This window comes from Poecilia latipinna, unplaced genomic scaffold (assembly GCF_001443285.1).
Source record: "Poecilia latipinna isolate Pla-1442-1.1 unplaced genomic scaffold, P_latipinna-1.0 Scaffold239, whole genome shotgun sequence".
Lineage (NCBI taxonomy): Eukaryota > Metazoa > Chordata > Actinopteri > Cyprinodontiformes > Poeciliidae > Poecilia > Poecilia latipinna.
This window is the reverse complement of record NW_015112855.1, coordinates 94,205-119,128: the sequence shown is the minus strand read 5'-3', so window position 1 is coordinate 119,128 and position 24,924 is coordinate 94,205. Positions and strand designations below refer to the sequence as shown.

The window sequence follows — 24,924 nt, the reverse complement described above, 5'->3', positions numbered from 1 at the left end:
CACGCTAATCTTATCATAAATAATAATGAACAGATAAAACACATGTAAGAGCTTTTGCACAGTTTAAAGAGTGCTTCATAAATTCTGCAGATCCGCATGTCCTTAAACTCACATCCACTTGGTTTACTTTTACAGAATTTTTAAAAACATAGTCTTTGCATCATGTGAGTTATTGAAATTTTGAAAACTGGGATTGCAGTGGTAAAAACGCAGTGTGCTGACTCATTTAGTCAGTAATAAAACACACGCACGCTTACACACACACACACACACACACACACACACACACAGTTGTGTTTTCATCACTTGTGGGGACTTCACATTGACTTCCATTAATTTCTACAGCCTAAACTCCAGACACATGGGTGCCCCGGCCCTAACCCTTACCATAATCCTAACCCTAACCCTATCCATCACATACTTAACCACTATCCCAAAAACAACAATTTCCCTCATGGGGACCAAGAAAATGTATCCACAAGGAGCAATGGTCCCCATAACCTCACATTGTAGACACAAATAGGTTCCCATAAGGATATATAAACCTGGCACACACACACACACGCATACACACACACAACGTGCATGGACAACAGTTACCTCTGCCTCCTCTGTTTCCATTTGTTCTTTGCATTCAAAGAACTTTGCTCCGACTCTCCTTAACCAAGTCTGGTGTCGTATCAGTATCTGAGGCACTTAAGCCACAACAGAGGAGCAGCTAGTCCACAGTTGTGCAAGTGACACCCTCGAGGACATTTAGCTCTGAGGTGCTTGGAGTTGATGGAAAACTCTGGAGTTTGTCCTCCAGGAACCGTCTCTGTGCTCAGGCTGGATTTATTCACCACAAAGAGAGAAGTGCAAACGTATGACTTATGAGGAAGCCTCACTGGGGGAAAATAGACATTTAAAAGCATTTTATTAAAGTCCTGATTATTTTTGGATTTGGAGCTTCTGAACAGAATATCTGAACATCAGACAGAAGCATTTATATTATGTAGCATCAAACCTGCATGGTTCTCATCAGAGTTTCAAAGGAATCCAGGATTCGTGTCTAAGTTTGGGAGCTGAAGATTGGAATTTTATTTTATTTATTTTATTTATTTTTGGTTTTTTTACTGAAATACACCAAGGTAATTATTAGTTGTTGTTTTTTTTTATCACAAGTTTGAAATATAAAACTGCATTTTAAATTAACCAATCACATGCTGGGGTCTCAAAAATATTTTTCTCATATTTTGCTGCAAACCACTCAGATAAACTTTTTTTACTGTCTTTATCAGCCGTTCTGATCAGCTTCAGCAGAACATTTTTCACCAAGTTACATAACTTCAAATTCAAAACAGTGAATCAGTCAGAAGCAATAACTCAGTCATAAAAAGTCAATCAGTCACAGAAAAGCCTTTCGAATGTACTTTAAAAAAAATGATGAGAAACTTTGACTACTTGACAGCATTAACACAGTAGCATATGCCTCAATACGTACGGGGCCACCGATGTGGCTCTAATGTTTTCCAATACTAACTGAGAATTTGCTGGCAGCTCATTGGAGCCATGGAGGGAAGAAGACGAGTGACCTACAAGGTCAACAGGAATGTCCTGGACGAAGGCGATCTGGATGAGATGGGAGAGAAGAGCCTCACCAAACCATCTCTGCTCGACAAAATAAAAGACTCAGCCAGGTAAATCCAGGCCATTATTTATTTCCCTTCCATGTCAAAAAGCACATGTCCACTCAGTGTCACGATCCGTGTGTCAGTGTCTGTGTCTATGTCTTAGTCCCTGTCTAAGTCCGCTTATCCAGTAGAACTGCGTAGTCCTGGATAGTGTAAGCTCCCATTTTCAGTCCTGTTTATCAGTTGCTACCGGTGTTTAGCTGTGTGCTAATCTCTCCGCCGTGCTGCCTGTATTGGACTGTTACGAGCATCATTATTATTAAATTCATCATCATCTTCACCATAACCTGGGTCTCTGCATCATCTTCACCACTACCAACCACCAATTGGTAGTGGTTGGTAGTGGTGAAGATGATGATGAATTTAAACAGGACTGAAAATGGGAGCTTACACTATCCAGGACTACGCAGTTCTACTGGATAAGCGCACTTAGACAGGGACTAAGACATAGACACAGACACACGGATCGTGACACTCAGAAGGACTTTGAAATAAATATGTGACAAATTGAGTGGAAAAATACAAAGTGTTAAAAAGCTGGCATTTTTTCAAATTCTTAATAAATTACTTTTTTTTTTTTAACCTATCAGACATATCAAGTGGTGCATCCTCCACGTCTTTAGTTACTTCAGCCTCATCTGACTGTAGGTCAGGGTTTTAATAAATTCATAACTCATTTCGGTCAATAATTAAATAAAACTGGAAACAAATTATTATATATTATTTATGTAGAATGTGTACATCTTATTCTCACTAATAACAATCTGTATTTTATTTTACAAAACACATATGGAGATGCTAAAGGTAATTATTTCACGGTCACAGGAATTAGTTTTATTTTGCGAGCTGCAAATGCTTAAATAAATTGTGAAATACCTAAAACTGATTTTTTTTCTCATTCATGAACTCATTTGTTCACTTCATAAAAGTACTTTTTCGATTCTAACACTCAGAGAACTGCTTTCTGCAGTAGCAAATACAGAAAGCAGAAATAAACACACGTGGTTGTGGAAATCATGTCACACACTGGGTCGCTAAAAATAAATGCAGCTGCAAAGTCACATGTTCCCGGAATCATTAACCCTGCCAAGTGAGGATGTGAAAAGTTACATTTGAATCAAATTCCCCAAGTTTGGTGGCTTGAATGTGATTTACTTAAAACTAAAGGCGCCGGGTCCTTCTATGGAGGGAAACATGATGAGTCAACATCCCAAATGAGCTCGAATCAACACAAAAACATTTCCAGTTGGCTTGGGAGTTAATTTTAAAATTAGGTACTGGAATATACTTCAGAGCTGATATCAGTGTTATGTTCTAAATTTCTTGTCTTTTGTTTTTTTTCTTTCTGTCACTTCGACACGCTCAGCTGTACTGGACCCAAGGTGAAGAACTGCATGCTGGGGACGTTTCCTGTTGCATCATGGCTGCCTCGCTACGCGTTCAGAGAAAACGCTTTGGGTGACTTGGTGTCAGGAATCAGCGTGGGGATCATGCAGCTCCCGCAGGGTGAGACGGAGCGCCAGTGGGTGTGGGTGGAGGTGGGGATGGTTGCAGGATCAGAAGGGAGAGACGGAGCCATGAATGATTTGTTTATGGTGGTAAGTTAATTAGTACCAAGACAGTCAGTCTTTTAATAAACAAGTCAAGCTTTCTTTGACTTTGTTTTGGTTTGACCATAAAACACTCAGTTTTCAGCTCAGTCTTTCCTAAAGTGTAGTGAACCCTGGTCTTCTAACTCATTCTCGGCTGCATTCAAGTTATTGAGATGAACTGGGTAGGAGCCCAACTAGTTTCTACAGCCATAAAAAGTCTTTGTATGGCAGAAACTATTATTTCTCTTTGTGTTTGTATCCCTGTAGGCATGGCCTATGCACTCCTGGCATCCGTTCCTCCGGTATTTGGTCTTTACTCCTCCTTCTACCCAGTCCTCATCTACTTCATTTTTGGCACATCGAAGCACATCTCGATTGGTAGGTTTGTTGCAGTGACCCATTAAGTTGCTTTTATAACTGGCAACTGATCCAATTCCCAGAAAAAAATCATTGCATCTCTTGGAACTGAAAGTAATAGTGGAAAAGTTGTGATTAAACAAATCTGTTTTGAAACCGATCTTGTCTTGGAGATTTACCACTTTACATTCTATTGCGACAATAAAACAAGGTTGATAAAAGGAATATCCAGGGACTTAAAAAGTCTAACGCATCCAAAGGTGGACTGGAAGAATACAGTGATTGGTAAAAGTTATTAAAGCAGCTATTCATACCTAAGTTATTGGTATGCGTTAGTCCTTGTTGGCAGATTCATTTTTGCTTTAATTGTTGAACAAATAAACAAGCTGCCTTCTGTATTCATAATTTTGAAATGTTAATTTGAAAACAAGATATTTGGCATTGAAGTTGGATAAAATATTAAATTGTGTCTGTGGGAACACGTTTCTTGATTACATCAACTTTGGGGGGATGACGATTAAGCTTGACTAACTTGAAATGTTAAAAATGATAAGGGACTGAGGCTTTCTTTTTTCTCTCTCTTTTTAGAACAGAATTAAATAATCTAATCCCTCAAGTTTGCTTTAAATCATTCCCAGTTAGTGGGAAACGACACCGCTGGGCTCGGATTGAGCTGATCAGAGCGGATGGGGAAGACGGATGGATCTAAATTCAGGACAGTCCTGGAAGAAAACCTGATAGAGGCTACAAAACACTAGAGAATGAGGCTGAGATTGATCTTCCAACAGGACAACAGCCACAGATAAAAGGAGCCAGAGCTGCAATTAAATCGTTAAGATCAATCTTTTCTAATTGTGCCGTCCTTCCTCAGGAACATACGCAGTGATGAGCGTAATGATAGGAGGGGTGGTCGACCGACTGGCACCAGATTCTGACTTTGAGTTCTGGAACAACGTGACCAACAACAGCGACATCGACTTCGCTTCCCGGGATCAAGAGCGGGTCCGAATAGCTGTTGCAGTCACTTTTATATCGGGCTTGTTTCAGGTGCGTTGTAAAGCAGACTTTGCAGCTTCATTTACACATCAGTGAATGCTGGACGATGACTATCTACCAGCGGCGTCAGCTCACGAAATGCTTCCTGCAAGACACACGTTTTAAACAACACAGTTTAGTGCAAATAAAACACTTCATACACTCTAAAAAAAAATGAGTGCTAATACTGAGTCTGCAAAGAGTATTTATCCACAACATGACTTGATCGTCTAAGAGAGATTTCCAGTCTGACAGTCAGAGTCAGTTTTGTACTTAACAAGTAAAATATCCAAGCTGGGCTCAGAAGTCTGATGTGCAAAAGTAGAAATGCCCAAAATTATTCGGATTTTAAAGATTATACATGAGCAATTATACGTTCTTGATGTTTCTTGTTTTTTCGTTGTGGATAAAAGGTGAAGATGGCAGAACAATTCCTTTCTAGGAAAAATGATATCTTTAGGAGAAAGCTGTGCAATTTCAGGAAAATGTAGTGCTTTGAATGTCTTTTGGCCTTGTACTAGTAAATATCTCACCAAGTGGAAAGCAAACGGGGTTGAAAATCAACAAATTGCCACATTTTGGTTGATTCAAAGGCAGAAAATAGAAAAACACAAATACCCTAAGAGGATCCTGAATCAGTTTTTTTTTAAAACAATTCCAATGAAGATTTAGAGCAGGATTTCAACTTAAAGTCATCTCTCCCACGTGCAAGCAAATCTGCCTAAACGTAAAAACATTTGCAAAACTTCCTGATTGCAAACATTCAGAGTTCTGTTTCCCATGTGTGCAGATTCTGCTCGGTTTGGTCCAGTTTGGTTTCGTGGTAACTTACCTGTCCGAACCCCTCGTCCGAGGCTACACAACAGGAGCTGCCATACACGTCATTGTTTCTCAGCTGAAATATGCCTTTGGTCTCAACCCAAAGAGATACAGTGGACCCATTTCCTTGATTTATGTAAGAAAAACCACTTTTATTTCTACGTGTAAGGTCATAACCTTCTAAGATGATATGGCAGTACTTCGTTTTTCCTTCTCAGACGGTGGTGGAGATCTGCTATCTCCTTCCAAAGACAAATATTGGCACGTTGGTGGTCAGTATCGTGTCCATTGTCGCCCTCATTCTTGCCAAGGAGCTCAATGCATTCTTGAGTAAAAAGCTCCCTGTCCCGCTGCCCATGGAGCTACTTGCTGTAAGTACAAAGGAAAGTTTGCATGAGTTAAAACACTAATTAGGCCATTGAATTGAATTGATCTGTTATGATCTTTCTAGGTAATCATAGCAACAGTTGTCTCTTGGCAAGTTGACCTGGAGGAAAGATATGGAGTGGATGTAGTGGGAACCATTCCCTCTGGGTGAGGAAAACACATGCACTACTTGGCATCTCTGTACAAGAGGAGTGTGTAATGTCTCTTCTTCTGTCCGCCATCTTTGTTTGGCAGTCTCCAGCCACCTGCTCTACCTGCTATGTCCCTGTTTGGCCAGGTGGTTGGGGATGCCTTTGCCCTCGCCGTTGTAGGTTACGGCATCGCTATCTCCCTGGGACGAATATTTGCACTCAAATATGGCTACAAAGTGGACAGCAACCAGGTAGTGTGATTGGGGACTAATCAATAATGTCTGATGTGTTTTGCTGTTGACTATAGTGTATAAATCTTGTTTTTTTTGTTGTTGTTGTTTTTGTTGTTGTTTTGATTTAGGAGCTAATCGCCCTTGGCTTAAGTAATTCAATTGGAGGAATGTTCCAGTGTTTCGCCATCAGCTGCTCAATGTCTCGCAGTTTGGTTCAGGAAAGCACCGGAGGAAAAACCCAGGTTGGAATGCATGCACAGAATATATAAATGTTACATTAGCACTGGTTCATTAGAGACTAGTTGCTGTTTTGCTATTTTCTAAATGAAGTGGAAGCTAAGGGTCAAAAGCGCGTGCATGTTCAGCGACATTCTGAAACCACAGCGCCGCACAGTGGCCTGGCATGACAACTACAGTGGATTCGAGATGTCTTGGCGGTGGCGTGTAAACGTGGAACTTTTCCCCAGCCAACATCCAAAAATACCCGCAGTTTCCAGACAGCAGTCTCGAGTAAACGTGACCAACAGACAGGTTTGATCCATACAGGCCTCTGCTTGCAGCTTGCAGGACTTAAAGGATCTGCTGCCAGTACCAGACACACAACTCCTTCGGGAGTCTGATGGAGTCGATGTATGTCAGGATTGTTTTGGCAGCAAACGGGGAAGGAGGGGCGACCGAGCATTATTAGAGAGGTGGTCATAATGTTGTGAGGTTCTGCTGAAGTTCTGATTTGGCTCCTTCAGAAATGAAGCTAAGATCTAGAGACAAAATGTGCTTGTCTCTAGCAACGAGTAACAGAAGAACAAAGGTATTAATGAACAGTCAAATGGACAAGTTTGTTTTAAAAAAGAATATGATAGATTTAACTTTAACATCAATAACTTGCCAAAAACAGAAAAAGGCATGAGTCACCTGAAGAGAGGAGACACTCTAGATCTAAAAGTGAAATGTTTAAATGTTTAAATATTTACTTCTTGTTGTAACGTGTTTAGAAAGTGATCTGACATTCAGCTGCTATAAAAAGAAGCAATACCTTCCCTGACAGAAGGAAAAAAAAGTCTGTGTCTGGTTTGCAGCACATAATATGTTGCCTATTAGAGCCTGTGAATGGTGTTCATTACAGACAGCACTAGTTAACCAGAGTCGCATGACGGCTCCAGATATGATATTCATTCCCTCTTTCATTTCAGGCCATAGAAATTCTACTTTGACCTTTGAGCTCTGGCCTTTTTTCACCTCTTAAAGACTAATGTGGCTTTAAATTAGATTTTGTTTCATTCACATTGCATGTAATTTGCCCTCCATAAATGTCAGCACCTGTGATACAGAGCGCTGAATTACGCATCTTTTAATTTCTTCACATTTTTAAAAGAAAAATACCACTTTCTATAGATCCTAAACCAGCAGCACCAGTAAATGTTTCTGAATCATCTTTTGAGTTTCCAGTTGATCAAAGTGCTTAGGAAAGTTCAATAAGTTGTCTACGTCTTCCTGACAGAATCTGGTGTCCTGCAGCCACAATTCAAAATGGGAAAGAGAAGAAAACATGCTTTTCAAAAGAAGGCAGATGTGTGCTGATAATGAGAATTTTGTAAATGGCTACAAGAAAACAGCTACATGCCCACATTCAGACTAATAGCTAAAATAAATCAATCAGGTTTGGTTGTGTGGCACGTTTCAGCAAAAAGGCAGTTCAGAGTGCTTTACATCACAAAAATACAAAAATTCAAAGTCACAGAACACACATTGCAATTTGTTTAGTGCCGTCAGAATACATCAAAATGTTGGTCAGTGTTTCATTTAAATGACTAAAACACTCAAAACTGTGGCAACGAAAGTTAGACCAGGGCCTGAGTTTATCTTTCCGCCACGCAGGATTGAGGTCAAAAAATATGTTGATACATTTATTCAATTGATTTTTACCAGTTTATATCAGGGAATGCAACACACCATGCCACCACCTTATTCACCTGAAGTTCAACACCGCGATGGAAAGTCTTAGCTTCTCGAGTCAAACTTGAAACGTTTTGAAGAAAAAAATTCTCAGAAATGTGATGCAGTATTTATAGTTTGTCTCCTTGACAGATTTGAAAACGTTTAAAGAACTCCATAAGTTATTCCTAAAACACATGCTGTACAGACTGCTGTCTACACTTCACCTTAAACCAGATTCAAGCCCATGTCGTCATTAGCCAACCAGCCCGTTTGAACAAAAAACGAACATTTAGCGACGCTTCACTAATTCTTCTCCCTCTTTCAGCTCGCACTGCTAATCGCTGCCTCGTTAATCTCTTTAAAGTTACTCTCTAGTGTTTTTCCCTCTGATCTTTTTCACTCGATATCCATCCGTTCATCATGTGCCTGTTTTTCCTTTCTGTTCGCCGCAGATTGCTGGGGCTCTATCGGCGGTGGTTATCCTTTTCATCACTCTCTGGATTGGATCTCTCTTTGAAGATCTACCCAAGGTATTCGCATGTGTGTTAGCACACACACACACACACACACGCACACAGTGGTGAACAACACACACCCAAAGCCAAGCGGGATAATGTGTGCAGAATTACAAGGCCCGCTCTGAGACCGGCTCAGGAGAGACTTACCTCACAGCTGAGGATTGTGCTCTAAAATGCAACCAGATTGTTCAGGTTTAAGGGTCTGGGATGCTTTTTATCCTGCCCTAATGCTTTTCACCACTTCATCTAATAGGCGCAGGTCTCTGTTAGGTCATGTCAGTCATTTAAAATCCTGAAAATAAACTTTAATGTCTGAGTTTATGTCCAAGTTGCCTTTTAGTGGCCCTTTAACTCCAGTGTTGATCTCATCATTCTCCGTTTAGCACACCCACACAAATTGCTCTGTTTGATGATTTTTTTTTTTTTTTCCAGGCAGTGCTGGCTGCCATCATCTTCGTTAATCTCCATGGCATGATGAAGCAGTTCTTGGACATCCCCGCTCTGTGGAAAAGCAATAAAGTCGACATGGTGAGTGTGCCAAAATGTTGGCAAGGAAGATGTTTATTAGCAAAGACAGATTCTCTTTTCTTTCTTTTTTTTAATTTTGATGAAATGTTTACACTTTTTTATCTATTCTCCATTATCAATATATTATCACTCGAAACATCTCTCCTGCTTTTCTGCTGGTTTAATGTAAATCCTCCAAACATCGGAGTTTAATGCTTGTTCACTGAACCAATGCTAAAAAAAAATCCCCTTTAGGAATTTCTTATATATTTTGTTGATACATGTAAATGTTTTATTATCAAGAATATTAACATCAAAGTTTTCAAATTATAATGTTATTTTTTTTTAAAACGACGAAAGCTTTAAAAAAAATATATCTCAGTCGCATTTAAGTCTGGACTTTGACTAGACCACTCCAAAATACTCCAAAACACTTCATTTGCTGTACACAATCAGGGAATTAAAATTTTCTTGATAGTTTTTGTTACTAAAACCTTATACTTTACAGCCATTGTTTAGTTTTGGGTCCTCATATGTAATTCTCTGTTTCTCCAGCTGGTCTGGGTGGCCACCTTCATCTTGACCGTGCTGTTGAACCCTGACCTGGGACTGGCTGCTGCCATCGCCTTCTCCATGCTCACTGTCATCTTCAGGACACAGCTGTAAGGAGACCCGGCTGCTTACGTCAACATGATGAAGTCTAAATATATGAAGGATTAGAAATGTTACACCTACTGAGAGAGTCTAAGCTCGGAGGCAGTAGGGGAAGCGCTGAATGTTTTTCCTCCTTTTAAGCAACACGATAACATAGATCTAAAATTTACCAGCCACTTTATTTACATTTACAACATATAGCACTAAAATATGAACATGAAGTGCAGTTCACTTCTTTGTTTTGTGTGTTCTTCAGACCCAAATACTCTCTGCTGGGACAAGTGGCAAGCACTGACATTTACAAGCCTGTGGAAGACTATGATAAGGTAAATTCTAAAATCCTTTTGACATAAACATTTATTGAGATTTGGTTCATAAATTGAGAAGATATATAAAAACAACTAACATTCATGCATGGAAAAGGTCAGTACTGTGACCTCTATGCTTTTGGCCTGTTTGTATCTTTTGAGTCTATTTGGCACAGCTAAGATATTTTGAGAAACAATGATATATTTTAATGATTTTATTTTACATCTCTATTTGTCCATGTTAAAATATATATTTTTTTAATTTTCAGTTTCATTTTTGTGCCGATATTTGTCCGTGGAAGGAGATATAGGCCAACCTGATTAGTTTAATCTGCTCACTATTTTACAATACACTCACCAACCAATTTATTTTGTGACACCAGGCTGGATTTAGATGCCTAAATGCAACGAGTTGCTGCTGCTGTGATACATTACATAGCCACTGTAAACTGACAAAATGTGAAAAGCCTGATGGGTACTAATACTTTTTTAATGCACTTTAGCACCTCATGCGTATTCAACTTCACCAGCAGATTCAAGTTACAACTATCAATATGATTCAAGTTTAGAGGGACAACAACCAGATTGTATCTGTACAACATGTTGTGCAGATATTAGATATTTGCTGTAATATTAGCTTTAGTTTATAGTCTGACTTTAGCTGGAGCATTTACTAAATGTTTTTCTGTGTTTACCTCATTAATTTTAGGCGAAGCAGGTGCCAGGAATATTAATCTTCCGTTCCTCTGCCACCCTCTACTTTGCCAATGCTGAGATGTACCAAGAAGCTCTGGGAGAAAAGGTGACAACACGAAGGCAAACACAACATTAAAGCCACAATCCGCTCCTAATGGGACTTGATGTATTCAAAACTTGGCTTCAAGCCCTAATATTTTGAAAAGTGACAACAAAATATGCTCTCTTTTTCTTTTTTTTTCTTTTTTTTTTTCCTTGAAGGAAAACACGCATAATCATGCATGCTGATATATTAATGTGTCTGCACCCAAAAGCAGTATCGGAGTCACGCGTGCACCATGACGGACACTAAGCCCTGATTTAATGAACCAAGCAGACTCATATGCAGACACACACACACACACACACGTGCAACATGCAAGCAAAATAGAAGAACCAGCAGCAGCTGCAATCCATCTTGTCACATTTTTCTGTGCAATCAACCTCTCTTTTACAAACATCACTTCTGACACACTAACAACAGATGAGGCACGTTACCATTTTCACACATCACAGCCGTGACAGACATTGTTAAAAACGCCATCCCTCTAATTTCTCCTCTCTTTTTAAGTTTTTCCTCCAACACCCCATCCTCCGCCTCTCCCCTCTTCTTCTTCTCCCTCCTCATCTTTCTCCTCCTCCTCCTCCTCTTCCTCCTCCTCCTTTCACGTCTCCTTGTTGCACATGGGAAGACAAATCGAGGGAACGTGGACAAAAGATGCCAGCAGACGGAAGCGGAGAGGGGTGCAGAGACTGAATCAGGGAAGGAGATAATGGAACGTCTCATTCATTAAAATGTCAGCATGTCAAAGCCAAAGCATTTCTCATTTGCTTTCTTATCTCGGAGGCACTAATATGAGCTCTCATTGAGCCGTCATGCACAGGCTGCAGGGATTGTTTACAGGGTGAGGAATCACCGCCAGACAAATCCTGGTCCGGCTTTGTTTCTGGACAACTCAGTTGACTGGAGATAATCGAGGAATTTAGTGATATTCACAATCTGCTTTCAGGGGCATGACCTGTAGAGGAGAAGTGATTGCTTTAACGTGATTAATATCTGACGATGACAACTTCTTCGTCTTTTTCATCATGAATGAGAAATGCAAGACGAGAGATGATGGTCTGCACAGAGAGCACTTGAAAGCTAACAAAGCGTAATTAGCGTCTACGTTTTAAAAATCTAATTAATATCAAGCTCTAGTTTTGATGAGAAAAGGGATAACTATTCCTACTGGTATATGACTGATTGCTGTGTTTGGGCTTCGTTTGGGTGTAAAACTTTTGATGTTTGCATTTATCCTGCCTCCCTATATAACCAATTGTCTGCCTGCAATTGGTTATAAACACAACAACATGCATAATTAAAACGCTCACATTCCTGCAGGACACAAAATGCAAAATATCAGCAGGTGTTCTCCTTATTTATTTTTGTATTTTTTTGTTCTAATTCTTTTCCCAGTCTTTCTTGTTCTAAAGTGTAGCTTCATGTTCATGTTTATCCGTTATCACTTTTACCTTGCATGTTACAATAATCCCTCAGGCTAATTTAAGGCCGGAACTGATTAGGGTGTTGAAATCCACCTCCCAACTACAACTACATTTCCTGTGCGAATGTAGTGGGAAGTTTTGTAAAGTTTTGTTGATAAAGTCGTTTGAGTTGAACGCTTGGACCAGCAGGAGCAACGGAGAGGAATTGGTTAAACTTGTGCTACAGGAAACATGCGCTTGGAAATAAAAATGAATGAAATCGTCACACTGGATCAACGCGGAGAGAAGTTCAGTTTCTTACATAAATAAAACAAGCAGTTAGTGTTATGCATATTTAGTCCTTGCATAAAGGAGGTTTCTTCGTGTCATTCAAACAAACCTGGTGTGTCTGTTCATTCTGGTGTTGCAGTCGGCTCGTTGGATAAACCTGTGTTCTGTTGACTTACAGTAGATCTCGCCTGTCAACGGACCTTTTAAAATAAACTCAAGGATGATTTTCTTTGCTGTTTCCTTTAGAGCGGCCTGGACATCACTAAGATGCTGTTGATAAAGAAGAAACTGGAAGCCAAACGAAAGAGGCATGAAAAGAAACTGGCCAAGAAAGCGAAGAAAGAGCTCAAGAAGAATAAAGCCGAGCAAAAGGTGAGCAAAAGCTAAAGAGTGGAAAAAAATTAAAGAAATATTTATCAGACAAGATTTTTCCTTTTTTGCCATACCAGATCTTCCTACTCAGGAGATTCCCCAGTTTTAACTTTTTTTGTGGGAGGTAATTGAAGTTTGTTTTTTAGGGGGAGGAGGGGCTTTCACCTCCTGTCGTGCCTTCTTCCATCCAGCAGGAGGAGCCAAATTCAGAGCACCAGCAGGGCATCGCCGTCATCGACGTGGACAACGATCCGGACTCCTCGCTGCCAAGGGCCATTATCCTTGACCTGAGCCCTGTGAACTTCCTGGACACAGTCGGGGTCAAGACAATTAAAAGTGTAAGAAAATAGGATCCGTACGACTGCACAAAGGCAAAATATTGATTATTTTTAAAAAATTAAGTAGCACATAAGATCATCACCTGTGGTCAAATCCAATCAAATAAGGTTGAATTTGACCACAGAAATTAAAAAAAAAAATCCTTTGTAGGGAGCTGGTAGGAATTTTTGATTGACAGAATTTTTCTGTAATGGCTAAAACAAAATATTATGTTTTAGTCATTCCAGTTTCTACCTCTTCATTTTGTCAAGCTGCTGTGAGATGCTTTCTTGTAAAATATGTTGTTTAGACTCAGTTTCTGAATCACCTGCTCATCTAACACTTTCTTGGAGGGATTTCAATTGAGTTGTATAGTGTAACCGCTATGGTGCAACATTAAATCGGCCGGCCGATGAACTGGCTCCGATTTAATTTAATATCGAGAGATGCAAAAATCAACCACTGTTGTATTTTGCTGTGTTGTGAGAGAGGGTTGACTGACCCACAGGGTCACGTCTACACTGTTGCCAACTCAGCGACTTTCTTTCTATATTTAGTGACATTTTAGACAAAAAAAGAAAATCATCATCATCCAAAATCGCAATCGGCAGTTCAGGATTTTTAAAAATCGGTCATCAGTGATCGGCCAAAAAAACTGCAATCGGTGCACCCCTTGTAGCCGCTATTAAAAACCAATCAGAACAGATAAAGAGGTCTGTATCCGTGTGATATTCATAAAGCTTGTTAGTTACACCTTTGCATGAAGTATCTTGGGATTTGATATAAATTTTGGAGCAAAGTCAGTGTGATTTTTTTCACGTGGTATCAGTCTTTTGCTGAAAATCCCAGCTCTTTATTTTTTTTCGACTCTCTCCCACACACTCAGCAGCTCTCCTGCAGGCAGTAGATTTAGTAGAATCAACCCTCCCAGTACCAGAAGACGTAATTAGCATAAACAGCCGAACGTCGGAGCAAGCAGCCTAGGGGAGCACAGAGGTTAAGAGGTTCCAGGGGAAAAAAGATGGAAACACGCCAACATGTCATAAATTCTCTAACTTTAAACCAACATTTTTTATACCTTTGTGAAGTATACTTTATCCATTCCTCCAGTGTTTAATTGTCATTTAAACTTTACTGTGAACTGGATTAAATAAATGATCCAGACATTTGTGCTTCCGTTTCAGATTCGGCGAGACTACGGAGAGATCAACATCGAGGTTATTTTAGCTTGCTGCCAAAGTAAGTCCGGCCTTCAGGTTTTTGTACTGCCTGTTACCAGAATACAAACCAGTGTTATCAGAATCAAGACCCAAATATCTGCACTAATTTTGGTCAAACTGAAAGTGAAAAAAACATTTTTTTTTTTTTTTTTACTTAAGTTGCATTGGTGTGGTTTTTATAGGAGACCTTGTCAGCATGTAAGGTTTATATTTTGGTTTCTCTTTTGTTTCTAGACGGGGACAGTCAATTTGAGCTCACATGGGAGTTTTTTTTTTTTTTTTTTTTTTTTTTTTTTTTTGCTGTATCATGAGAAAATAAGCATTTCTTTGGTGAAATCTGGTGTGTCAGTTTCTTTCTTTTTTTTATATCTGCAAATTTGCTCCTAGTTTATATTTAGATAATGGTTGACAAATTTAGACCTGATTTTCTATGTAGAGAAAAAAAAAGCCCATGGATCTCTGGGGGACAAACAATCTGCTGGTGCAGGAAGCTGGGAGCCATCCAGTTTACTTCAAAAGGATCAGCAGCACTAATTAGCCCTCACCGAGCTGATAGCACTTGATAAGAAAAAAATGACTCATTTAAAGTGTTTAGCCCCACCATGGAGCTGCCAAAAATATTCGTACGTTCATAAAATATAGTGCATTTCACCGAAGACAAGAAAAAGCCTCTTGTTGTTTGTTCTCCTCTTAACTCTGCAGATTTTCTTTTTGCTGCATCCCTCCAGTTGCTCCGTGCCTTTTCAGCTTCTCTCACTTCTTAGCGCAACGTTTCATCTCTGAATGTTTTCGTTGTGCTTAGGCGGCGTGGTGGAGAGCCTCCAGGCCGGGGGATTCTTCAGCAGCAACGTGACAAAGTCCTGCCTCTTCAACTCCATCCACGATGCGGTCCTGTACTGTCAGTCTGAAAAATCAAAGAGTCGGTATGATGAAGAATGTGAACAAGAGGTAAGAGCAGGCATCCACGTCGACCGACGTTGTGTCCATCCTGAGGCAAAACGGGATAAGAAAGAAAATAGAAACGATTTTTAGGAAGCATTTTTGTAATTTACATGTAATATTTTACTCTCATAAATTATCTACTGTCATTCTTACATACATATTTCCTGAAGTATTTCAAGTAGCACTTTACTTGAAGGGTTGTGCATAAGACTGACATTACACTGTCATAAACATGACATAATACCTGTCATGAAGTGTCATTCGGCAAAGTTGACTCTTTTAATTTACTTTTAATGTAAGTTTTAATGCAACTTTGCATAAAATTGCAATTATTTACAAAATAATGCTAAGTTGATACTTTTAATTGACTTTTGATGCAACTTTTAATGCACATCTGTATTAAAAGTGTCATTATTTGACGAAAAACACTTCATGACAACAGTTCTAAACATTCATAAAGCCCCCTTCATGTTCATGCCATGCATTATGTCATGTTTATGACAGTGACATGTCAGTCTTATGCACCATACATCATGTTTCATTGCAACATTTCAATACTAAGAATCATATCACCAAATTACTTTATGTAATTCTTCCAAAGTTGTTGATGTGTTATTACTGTCTCAGTTCATTTACTAAATTCACCATTTTTATTTTCGGGACAGATTTATTTATTTTTTTTAGAACTTGAAGGTTTGCTGACTTTAATCCCCAGCCAACTAAAGACTAAAGCGAGGGAATGTGACTCAGTTCCCCTTAGCAGTTGGTGCCTTAGGTTTCTCCCCATAAACAGTGATAAAAATACGGCCCATTTGCTCTGCTCATTTACCCCGCCACGTCCATGCGGCTCGAACGAGACTGCAAATTAAACACACAGAATCGATGTGCATAATTGCACTTAACATGGTTTTGATGTCAAATTACTTTTGCTTCCCCGTGCACAATTTAGCAGACAACCTTTGCTTTTTGCTAGAAGATTACTCTTCATTCCACCACCAGACCAGGACTGCAAACATCCTCCCGGAGCTCAGCACAAACACACCAATAGCCTAGTTAAAGCCTTACGTTGGCTGTGTTTGCATTTGTGCTGATCTCCTCACATTTAAACATCTGTGCATCCTCGCCTGCACACTTTTGTTTGTCCATGCTCCGTCTTGTGTTAATGTTGTGGATGCGGCCTTATGTTTCTGTTATGATAGAGGAATTATGCAAAAAAAAAGATAGATAAATAAAATACATGACTATCAATTTGATTTACACCCAGAACAGCACTGAAATAATTATAAGTGCATGCACACGACAACAATGAGAGGAAATAGGCAGATTCAAATGGAAAGATCATTACTCAGCTTTGCATGCAAGCCAGCCTACATGTGTTTCTTTCAAAGGCAACATGAGATCATATGGTGTTGTGTGCAATAAAATCACTCACACACACATGCACACATATTCAAAATGTAGCTAATGTGAAAAGAAATTACTGCATAAGAGTTACAGAAAAAAAAAACTCGCAAGCAGTTAAATTTACTTCAAAGGCTCACTATTAGAAATGCAGTTTAAAAAGTTCAAAACAACCCAAGAGTGTCAGATGATGATTTAAAACTTAACTCCAAGCCATTACTTCAGAGACAGATTCATGCTGAGTCACAATTTCAAGCAGCAGCTTCGGTTTTCCTCCTCATTAAACTCTGAGATCAAGTCTACTGAGAACATATTTTAGAAAGTCAAGTTTCCTTCTCCGTGCAAGGACTTTTTTTCTTTTTCAGCTCGATTTTTTTTCCCTGTGTCCTTCTTGCTTCGCAGGAGTTGAAAGAAACAAATTTCTGAGTCCTGAGAGAAGTGATGAAGGATGTTATGGAGAAGTGACAGAGACTCTGCAGGAGGACTTTATCCAGACAGCTTCGGAAAAATCTGGGACATCCTCTTTTTGGAAACCTACTGAGAAAAGAATCTAAAGGGGAGATTTGTTATTATTTTTTTCTACAAAATGTATTCGCTTGAAGTAAATGTATTCAGCATCATTATATTGTATTAGCTAAACCTACACATTTTTGACCATGGGTGCACACATTTGAAATAAGTGTTATTTACTATTCTGTATGTTGTACATATACTGTGTTGATCAGAACGTCTGGACCATAATTTGTTAATTGCTTAAATATATCTTTGTTTCTGCTTATGTGTACAGTAATGTGTTGATTTTTAATCTCTAAATAAATATTAGCTAAGATATGTTTTGTTTTGTTTTTTTAAACTGCAAATTTGCATTAATTACAGGTCAAATCAAAAAATCGGGCAGCATGAGAGAAGAAATTCCCTCTCAGAAAATCTGCACATTGTTTTAATTAGAACAATATGAAACTGAAGTGTTTCTGCACTTTGAGCTTTTTCAAATGTTGTCACGTTACAGGCACAGGCTTCAATTTAGCTGATTGGAAAATATTATATGATAGATCAGCACAACTTAGCCTATGATTGTGATGTGGAATGAAAATGACACATTGCTTTCAATTTGTTTTGTTTTGTTTTCCAAATAAAAATTTGAAAAGCATGGCAATTGTATTCATTCCTCCTGAGTCAATATTTTGTGGAAACTACAGGTCCAAATGCAAGTCTTCTGGTCCGCATCTCCACCAGCTTTGCTGGACATTTTGCCCTATTATTATTATTTTTATTTTTTATTTTTTGCAAAATAGCTAAAGCTCAGTCAGCCAGATGAAAAACCTCTCTGAAAATACATCTTCATACATGTTCTAGCCTTTCCAATTGACTTTAGGTCTGGATTAATATTAATATCGGCATGTATGGTGTCCCACCCCAGTCAATAGCCACCGCTTAAAGGGTTTTATTCCAGGATTGTCCTGTATTTAGTCCCACTTATCGTCCCATCAGTGTTGCTGAATATAAAGAATCATAATTCTCCCACCAGCATGTAAGTTTTCAGTTTCCTGCAACACACATTTTGCAGCTATAGGTTTCATCCAATCAGATGACCTTTTGCCACATGTTTGCTCTGTTCCTTACATGACTTGTGGTAAACTCCTGATGGGATTTCTAATGGCTTAAAATGTCAGATTCATTGTGTGGATGGCCGATCCTTTCAACAGATCCACCCAGCAGAGCTGCGGATCTCTGCACTGTGCGAATTTTCCAAAACATGGCACGTTGTTTTATGAGCCAGCTCTGCTTTTAATGTTTCACAACTTTTATGATGCAGTTTGTTAAGACGAATCTGGTAGAAAACGTTTTACTAATTAGGCGGCTTCTGATGGGAAACGGCTGCACAAGAATCACAATAAAAATGGGGGAAACAAACACATACCAGATTTTTTTTAGGTTATTTCTCTCTTTTCAATAAAGTCGTGCTTCTATTTCACAGCTATTGCTTTCCTTTGTGCTGGTTTAACACAAAACGACAAAAAGTATGAAGGTTTGTGGCTGCCACGCGGCGACATTCTCTGTTTTCATTCTGTCGTTTTACAAGAACCAGCATCACATGTGGCGAGAAGTGCTAAAATGTGACAGAAAAATGCTTTTGCTAATCTTCTGTCCTGGATCAATTCCTGCTTCTTTTTTTTTTTATGTCCCTGTGTGCAATTAGAGGAGCGCGAAGAAATTTATTTCTATTGTTCCTCAGAAGTCATTTTCATCCACAACATTCTTTTGTAAATTGAAACCAGGTATAATGAGTCATTTATTCTTGGGAATGAGAACACAGTGAATCATAACTTAGTCATTTTGAAACAAATGGATGCTCCATTAATCATCCCAATTAAATGGCATTTAGACGCTTCTCTGCATTTTGTTTTCAGGGTTTAAATTTATAATAATAATAAATTGTTTTATGGATAAGAATGGTCCAGAAAGCTTTCAACTAGGCAACCAGGTGTGAAGAACGTTGGTGCTCTTGTCTAAACCAAAAGTAAATAAGAGGAGTTTTATTTAAGATCGTATACGCAGCGAGGGGAAAGTCGTTGAAAAGTGGTGCTTTAAAAGATAAAAATAAAGGAGAAGAATCCTTTAAAATCATTGCAGTAAAGTGAGAACTTAAGCCAGTAGAGGTCAGCAGAAATAAGGTTTTAAGATTGCTGTCCAACAGTGACTGCTGTCAGCTGCAGACCGCTTTCAGACTGGTTAGACTTTCATAAGCTTATGCACTGTTTCCCCTTACCAGCTGGTTGAGATAATAAATTACATCTGTAGCCACATGTTGGACTGGAGACATTTGTATGTGTAATGTTACTCAGCTTAAAGTGTGTATATTAAAATCCCAATCCCAAAATAAAACAACTGGCTGCTGAAGCACAAAGTGTTTCAGGTGCAGATGAGGCAATGAGGTGACATCTGCAGAAGTGTGACATTTTGGGCCAGACTCTGCTTTGAACTCCTGCCACACTTACACTTGGTTATGAATCTACCAGCAGAGGAAGTTGGTGCTGACAACAAAAACACCCAACCGTGAAACCTTTCTAAAAGTAGATGCGGCTTCCAGCAGAGTAGAAGAAGAAGAAGAAGAAGAAAAGACATTCAGTTATTTTAAAGAGATTCAAACAAGCATCTCCAGGAGTTTCCAACAAACAAGTTTGATCCGTTGACACCCCTAGTTGGAACTTGCTGGACTTGAAATACTTCCTATTGGCAAATTGCAACTTCTTTCTTTTTTTTTTGTTGCATTTAGCGTATCTGTCAGAACCACACCTACTGAATGCACCGCTGAACGTTCAACATGTATGTTGATAAAAAACAGTTGCAGTGTGCTTCAGTATGACTCAGGGTTCTTGCCCAGTGATAGGTTTCGGTTTACTGACATGAGCAACACATCTGTGAAGGAGTGTGCATATCCAATTCTTGACATCGGGGCTGTCAGAGATTGAGATAAGCAAGACAAAAGCAGCACGCAGACTGCTACAACCTAAAATTAATCTTTCTACACTGACTGTGAGAGTCGGAGTTTGGCATTTGAGTTTAAAAAAGAAAAAAAGAAGAATTCCTTCATCTTTCTCAAAAATGTTGTTGACATTTGTCCAGCACATCAGTTATTATTACAAAGTTGTGTTTTTAGTATGCAATGGTTGAAAGAGGAATGTTTGTTTTCTGCAGAAAGGACGTTCCCACATTGACCAGGAATCACTAAGTGTTTCATCAGCAGTTTATCTGGCTGTATTTTGTTTTAGCTCTTAGTTTTTCTTACCGCTTTTGGTCAACTCTCATAGAGCTACAAATGGAGGCGAAGCTCAGATGAACCTAGAGAATAAGCTCTCAACAGCAGAACTCAGAGAGATGGCAAAAGACAGGGATCACCCTGCACCAGTCATCACAGAGCAACACAGAGGCACACAACCATGCTTAACACACACACACAAACACACACACACACACACACACAGTCTTAAGAGTAATTGATGTTGCAGTCATGTTTTTGGACTCTGGGAGGAAGCTTGAGTACCTGGAGAGAAACCCATGCATAGGGAGAAAATGTCAACACCATACTGGGACTCAAAACCAGGACTTTCTTGCTCCAGTGCAGCGGTGCAAACCACCCTCCACTCTGTTTTAGTCTAAGCTGGGAGTCTGCTGGAATATACGAGCCTGTGAACATGTTTGACCAAATCGGAACGTAACAAAACCATACCAATTTCATCAGTTGTCCGAATGTTTTTGGCATATGATTGAAAACCTAACATTCTTTTTTCTTTATTTACCATTTCTATGAAATTCAGGAAAAATTCAAGGAAAAATGTTAATTTTTTTTAAGCTAGCTATTTTCTTCATTCTAAAAGCTAAAGAAAACAAACAAAAGAATAATCATCAAACTATTGTCATTTCACGGAATCCACAATTCTGAAGCAGTTTGTGAGAATATTAATTTGGAGAAGTCCAGTTTAGTGTTAGATAATATTCCTTCTTCTCTCTTTTTTTAATAATCATTGTGAAATGAAAAAGAAGGGCACATTATAATTTATTCTAATTTACTCGGTGCTGCCCTGTCTCAGGTCTGTTATTGTTATGAAGATTCTCAATCTTAAGATTTTTTTATTATTATTATTACTTTTAATGTACTTGAAGGCACCATTTTTGTGGACAGAAAACTTGATTTAATTTGAAATGAAATGAATTGGAATTTTATCAGCTAAAATCTCCAGTCTGTGACCAAAGGGAACAAGAAAAAAAAAAAACCTTGCATACTTGCAAACAGTTTTTCTTGCCGAAGTCGATTACAAAACAACAACAACAAAAAATCTCTATGTTATCTATCCTTAAAGCATAGGGGCAACAGAGAAAAGAAAGATTCATGACATTAATATTAAATACATATTATACCCTGGTGTGCACAAACGGGAACCATGTGGGCTGAAGCGTGCTGCGTCCTTCCAAACTGTAAATGAGGCTAAACTGAGGGAGGGACAGAGAAACTGCGTCTCTCCCTCTGGGGAAATGTGTATGTGTGTGTGTTTCTAAGAAAGAGAGAGGGGGAAGAAAGGATGGGAGTGTGTGTGAACAGTTATTTAGTTTCTCCCCTAACGTCGCTCACCGCATTCTTGTCTTGACTGGAGGCGAACGGAGAGCGATTTAAACACACACACATACACTCACGCACACACAGAGAGAGAGAGACAGAGAGAGAGAGAGAGAGAGAGAGAGAGACCAGAGAGGCAGATTGGAGCTGAAACTTGGCTGCAGACGCTCCTTGTGCAGGTCAGTCGATCTTCATAATCTTTTAATATTCTTATGACAGTCCAGAGTCAAGAGTGCGTCTGCAGGACACTGTCCATCACCAGCGCGAATTGCTCATTTGGTTTAAGTTGCAGATTTGCATCTACATTCGGAACGTCTTCTCCACCTTTGCGCGTTCAAACCCGGCAGACCTCAAATGTTGCTGATGATGTCAAATCGCACATCTCATTCTTTTGCGTGCACGCAAAAGGGACCTGCAGTCGACCAAGTTTATCGGTTGACTGCAGGGTTTTTGGTGTCAGCTTCAAATCTAGGCACTCGAAGAGGAGTCGCTTGGCGCTTTTGGTGAAATCTCCCATCATTACGCTGTCCGGTTAGCGGGGATACCTTCACGCAGCGTTTGGATTTGGCGCGTTGGACCCCAGCGCAAAACAAAAGCGAGGTTTTACGCACGCTTGCCTCCAAAACAGCATTTTCAGAGTAAGGGTCTCCTCAGTCCAACGTCATAACAACATCTCGACACACATGATGTGCGAGGTCCTATGCGCAAAATGCGCGAACAGTAACACAACTCTGAGCGCTAATCAGACAAAATAGAGACAACTTGCTTTAAATGTCCCGGCTGTAAAAAATAATAATAATAAAATAAAAATAGAAGAAGAAAGAAAGAAAGAAAGAAAGAAAGAAAGAAAGAAAGAAAGAAAGAAAGAAAGAAAGAAAGAAAGAAGAAGGCTCTGAAACGATGTTAGGACGATGATTGTTTGTTTTTGTTTTTTCTTTCTTTGTTTGCAAGGAAAGAAAGAAATTACCCAAATTCTTTGAAACGTTGACCGTAAGGTGAAAGGTATCCAGTAAAGTCACTAAACCAGAAAAACGATTGCATGATTTTTTTCAGTTTCTATTGTGGAGGTGTAAGGGCAGATATTTACTTTTAACAGTGTCAGGCAGAAGTGTGTTCACAAAAGACGCAATGAACTTGTCGATTTTTGTTTTAAGTAACTCAAATAAGTGGATATTAGCAGTGGCGGCTGGGGCGATATACCGCACAGAAGGGAATCGTGTCTGGAAAAATAATAAACAATTGACCAATCAGCATTTCTAACCCCTTTGGTTAGCTCGGAATTTTGCCCTGACATCGAAGATGCCGAAAGTTTTGGGTCGCCATGGTGATAAAGTTAAATATGGCGACAACAGCAGTCAGGGAGGGAGATCTTGCTTGAAAATGGAAAGGATTTCCCAGCAGACATGTAAGCTACAGTTTTTGTTCCTCGGCCTGCCTTATTAGTTTTAGCTTCCATGTTGCTCTGCTCTTTTCCATTATTTAATTTTTCTGTCCATCTGTTGTCACTTGGTCTTTCCTGTTAAGCTATTGGACGTGAATTATTTTATGCGTTTTGTTGCCTTTATTAGCAAAAAGCTAATGCTAAATGTTGCTGAGATTTCTTTATTATTATTATTTTTTATTAATGGTTATGCTCTTTTGTTGTATGTTTTGAGTTCCTGTTCTAATAATGTTTGCTTGAAATGATGTTCAGATTCTGATCTGGTGTTGGACAGGGACAAGCTGAAGTTCTGTTTGCTGACTCAGATGTATGGACATTCATAAATAAATCCAGTGGGGAGCTTGGTGTTTTGGTTCCAACGGAGCTTTAGTCCTTCTAATTTTTGGGTAACTTTTGTCAAAGTAGACGTGATTATTCCATCCCGTACCAGTGTGTTTTCTGTTATTTATGATAGGAAGGCCTTGTCTAGTGTAATAATTGATCATCTTCAGTCTTAATAGAATTTTGCTTGTTGGTTCTCATAGTTTTTTAGTTTGATTGACCCTGATTTCATGATTAAATACTGTATGTTTCACAAGTTAACGAACAGAACTTTTATTTTTAGCTAATTTAACACTCCATAGTATTTCACTGTGTGAAGAATGTTATATAATTGTGGAACTGTAGTCAGTTTCCTGTGTTCAGTAGAATCCATACTGGACTTGGAAGAGAAATATATCAGCCCCAAGTTATTTGTTTGTTTGTTTGTTTATTTTTAACCAGCCACCACTGATTATTGGACATAATGGCAATATAGTCCAATTCAGTAATTGTATTAAAAATACATGAATATTTCTACATAATACATCATTGAATTGCATGTGCACTGCGCAGTATGAATAATGAACCACCACACACTGTATGTCAATGAACCTGTTTTTAATTGGGCAGGTGTAAAGAGAAAGAGAAGAGCTGGTAGAACGAGCTCGTAGTTAGCACACCATATGGTCTGTGACGTAACATCAACGACGACATTGCCTCTGTGCGTGCGCGTCGGTTAGTGTGTGTGTGTGTGAAGAGCGCGCGCAGCTACACATTAGATCCTTACTGACCCACAAACACCGTGTGACATCACACGTTCCCCGCTCGCAGCCTCGCGCGACGAAGAAGGACAACAACATACATTATTTATTAAAAATAAAAATAAAATACCTAAACGATGAACGCCGTGACCACCGCAGCCTGCCTGCTCGTCGCTGCCGTCAGCTACTACCTCTACGGCGGCAGCGACGTGCTGTCATCGCTGCTCGGTGTCTTTTCTGCAGACGAACCCTCCATGCCCGAGCCGGGAGATGCTCCGCGGCGAAGCCCGCAGGGAGTTCCCTACACCGAGCTGCGCCACATCGTCAACGCCGACGGACTGCACCTGTTCTGCCGCTACTGGGAGCCCGCAAGTCCGCCAAGGTCAGTGAAAAGCAGAGCGGGGAATACGT

The 24,924-nt window shown here is 39.4% G+C and overlaps 2 protein-coding genes across 5 annotated transcripts in view; both read left to right on the top strand.

Annotated features, from left to right (window-relative positions):
* Nucleotides 1-700: 700 nt before the first annotated feature.
* Nucleotides 701-18,045, top strand: slc26a6.2 (solute carrier family 26 member 6, tandem duplicate 2). 2 transcript variants are annotated; one of them, XM_015032408.1, is made up of 20 exons: nt 701-1,130; nt 1,540-1,679; nt 3,040-3,179; nt 3,533-3,643; nt 4,494-4,669; nt 5,448-5,612; nt 5,695-5,847; nt 5,928-6,010; nt 6,098-6,245; nt 6,356-6,469; nt 8,615-8,692; nt 9,113-9,208; nt 9,743-9,849; nt 10,098-10,167; nt 10,859-10,951; nt 12,889-13,014; nt 13,206-13,352; nt 14,517-14,571; nt 15,355-15,500; nt 17,298-18,045. In XM_015032408.1, the coding sequence occupies exons 2-20, from the start codon at nt 1,552-1,554 to the stop codon at nt 17,319-17,321; spliced, it is 2,160 nt and encodes a 719-aa protein (XP_014887894.1). In that variant the 5' UTR covers nt 701-1,130; nt 1,540-1,551; the 3' UTR covers nt 17,322-18,045. The 2 variants fall into 2 exon arrangements, with proteins under 2 accessions (XP_014887894.1, XP_014887893.1); XM_015032407.1 differs by lacking the exon at nt 701-1,130 and having other exon boundaries at nt 1,552-1,679; nt 12,889-13,007; nt 13,199-13,352.
* Nucleotides 18,046-22,017: 3,972 nt separating this feature from the next.
* Nucleotides 22,018-24,924, top strand: part of mgll (monoglyceride lipase) — a 34,085-nt gene continuing 31,178 nt past the window's right edge. Inside the window, exons 1-2 of one of the 3 annotated variants that reach the window (XM_015032398.1) lie at nt 22,018-22,190; nt 24,757-24,895. In XM_015032398.1, the coding sequence (XP_014887884.1) occupies nt 24,768-24,895 (128 nt within the window). In that variant the 5' untranslated portion in view covers nt 22,018-22,190; nt 24,757-24,767. Of the gene's footprint in view, nt 22,191-22,913; nt 23,417-23,461; nt 24,896-24,924 lie in introns of those variants that run through there. The other 2 variants (XM_015032396.1, XM_015032397.1) reach the window with 2 other exon arrangements.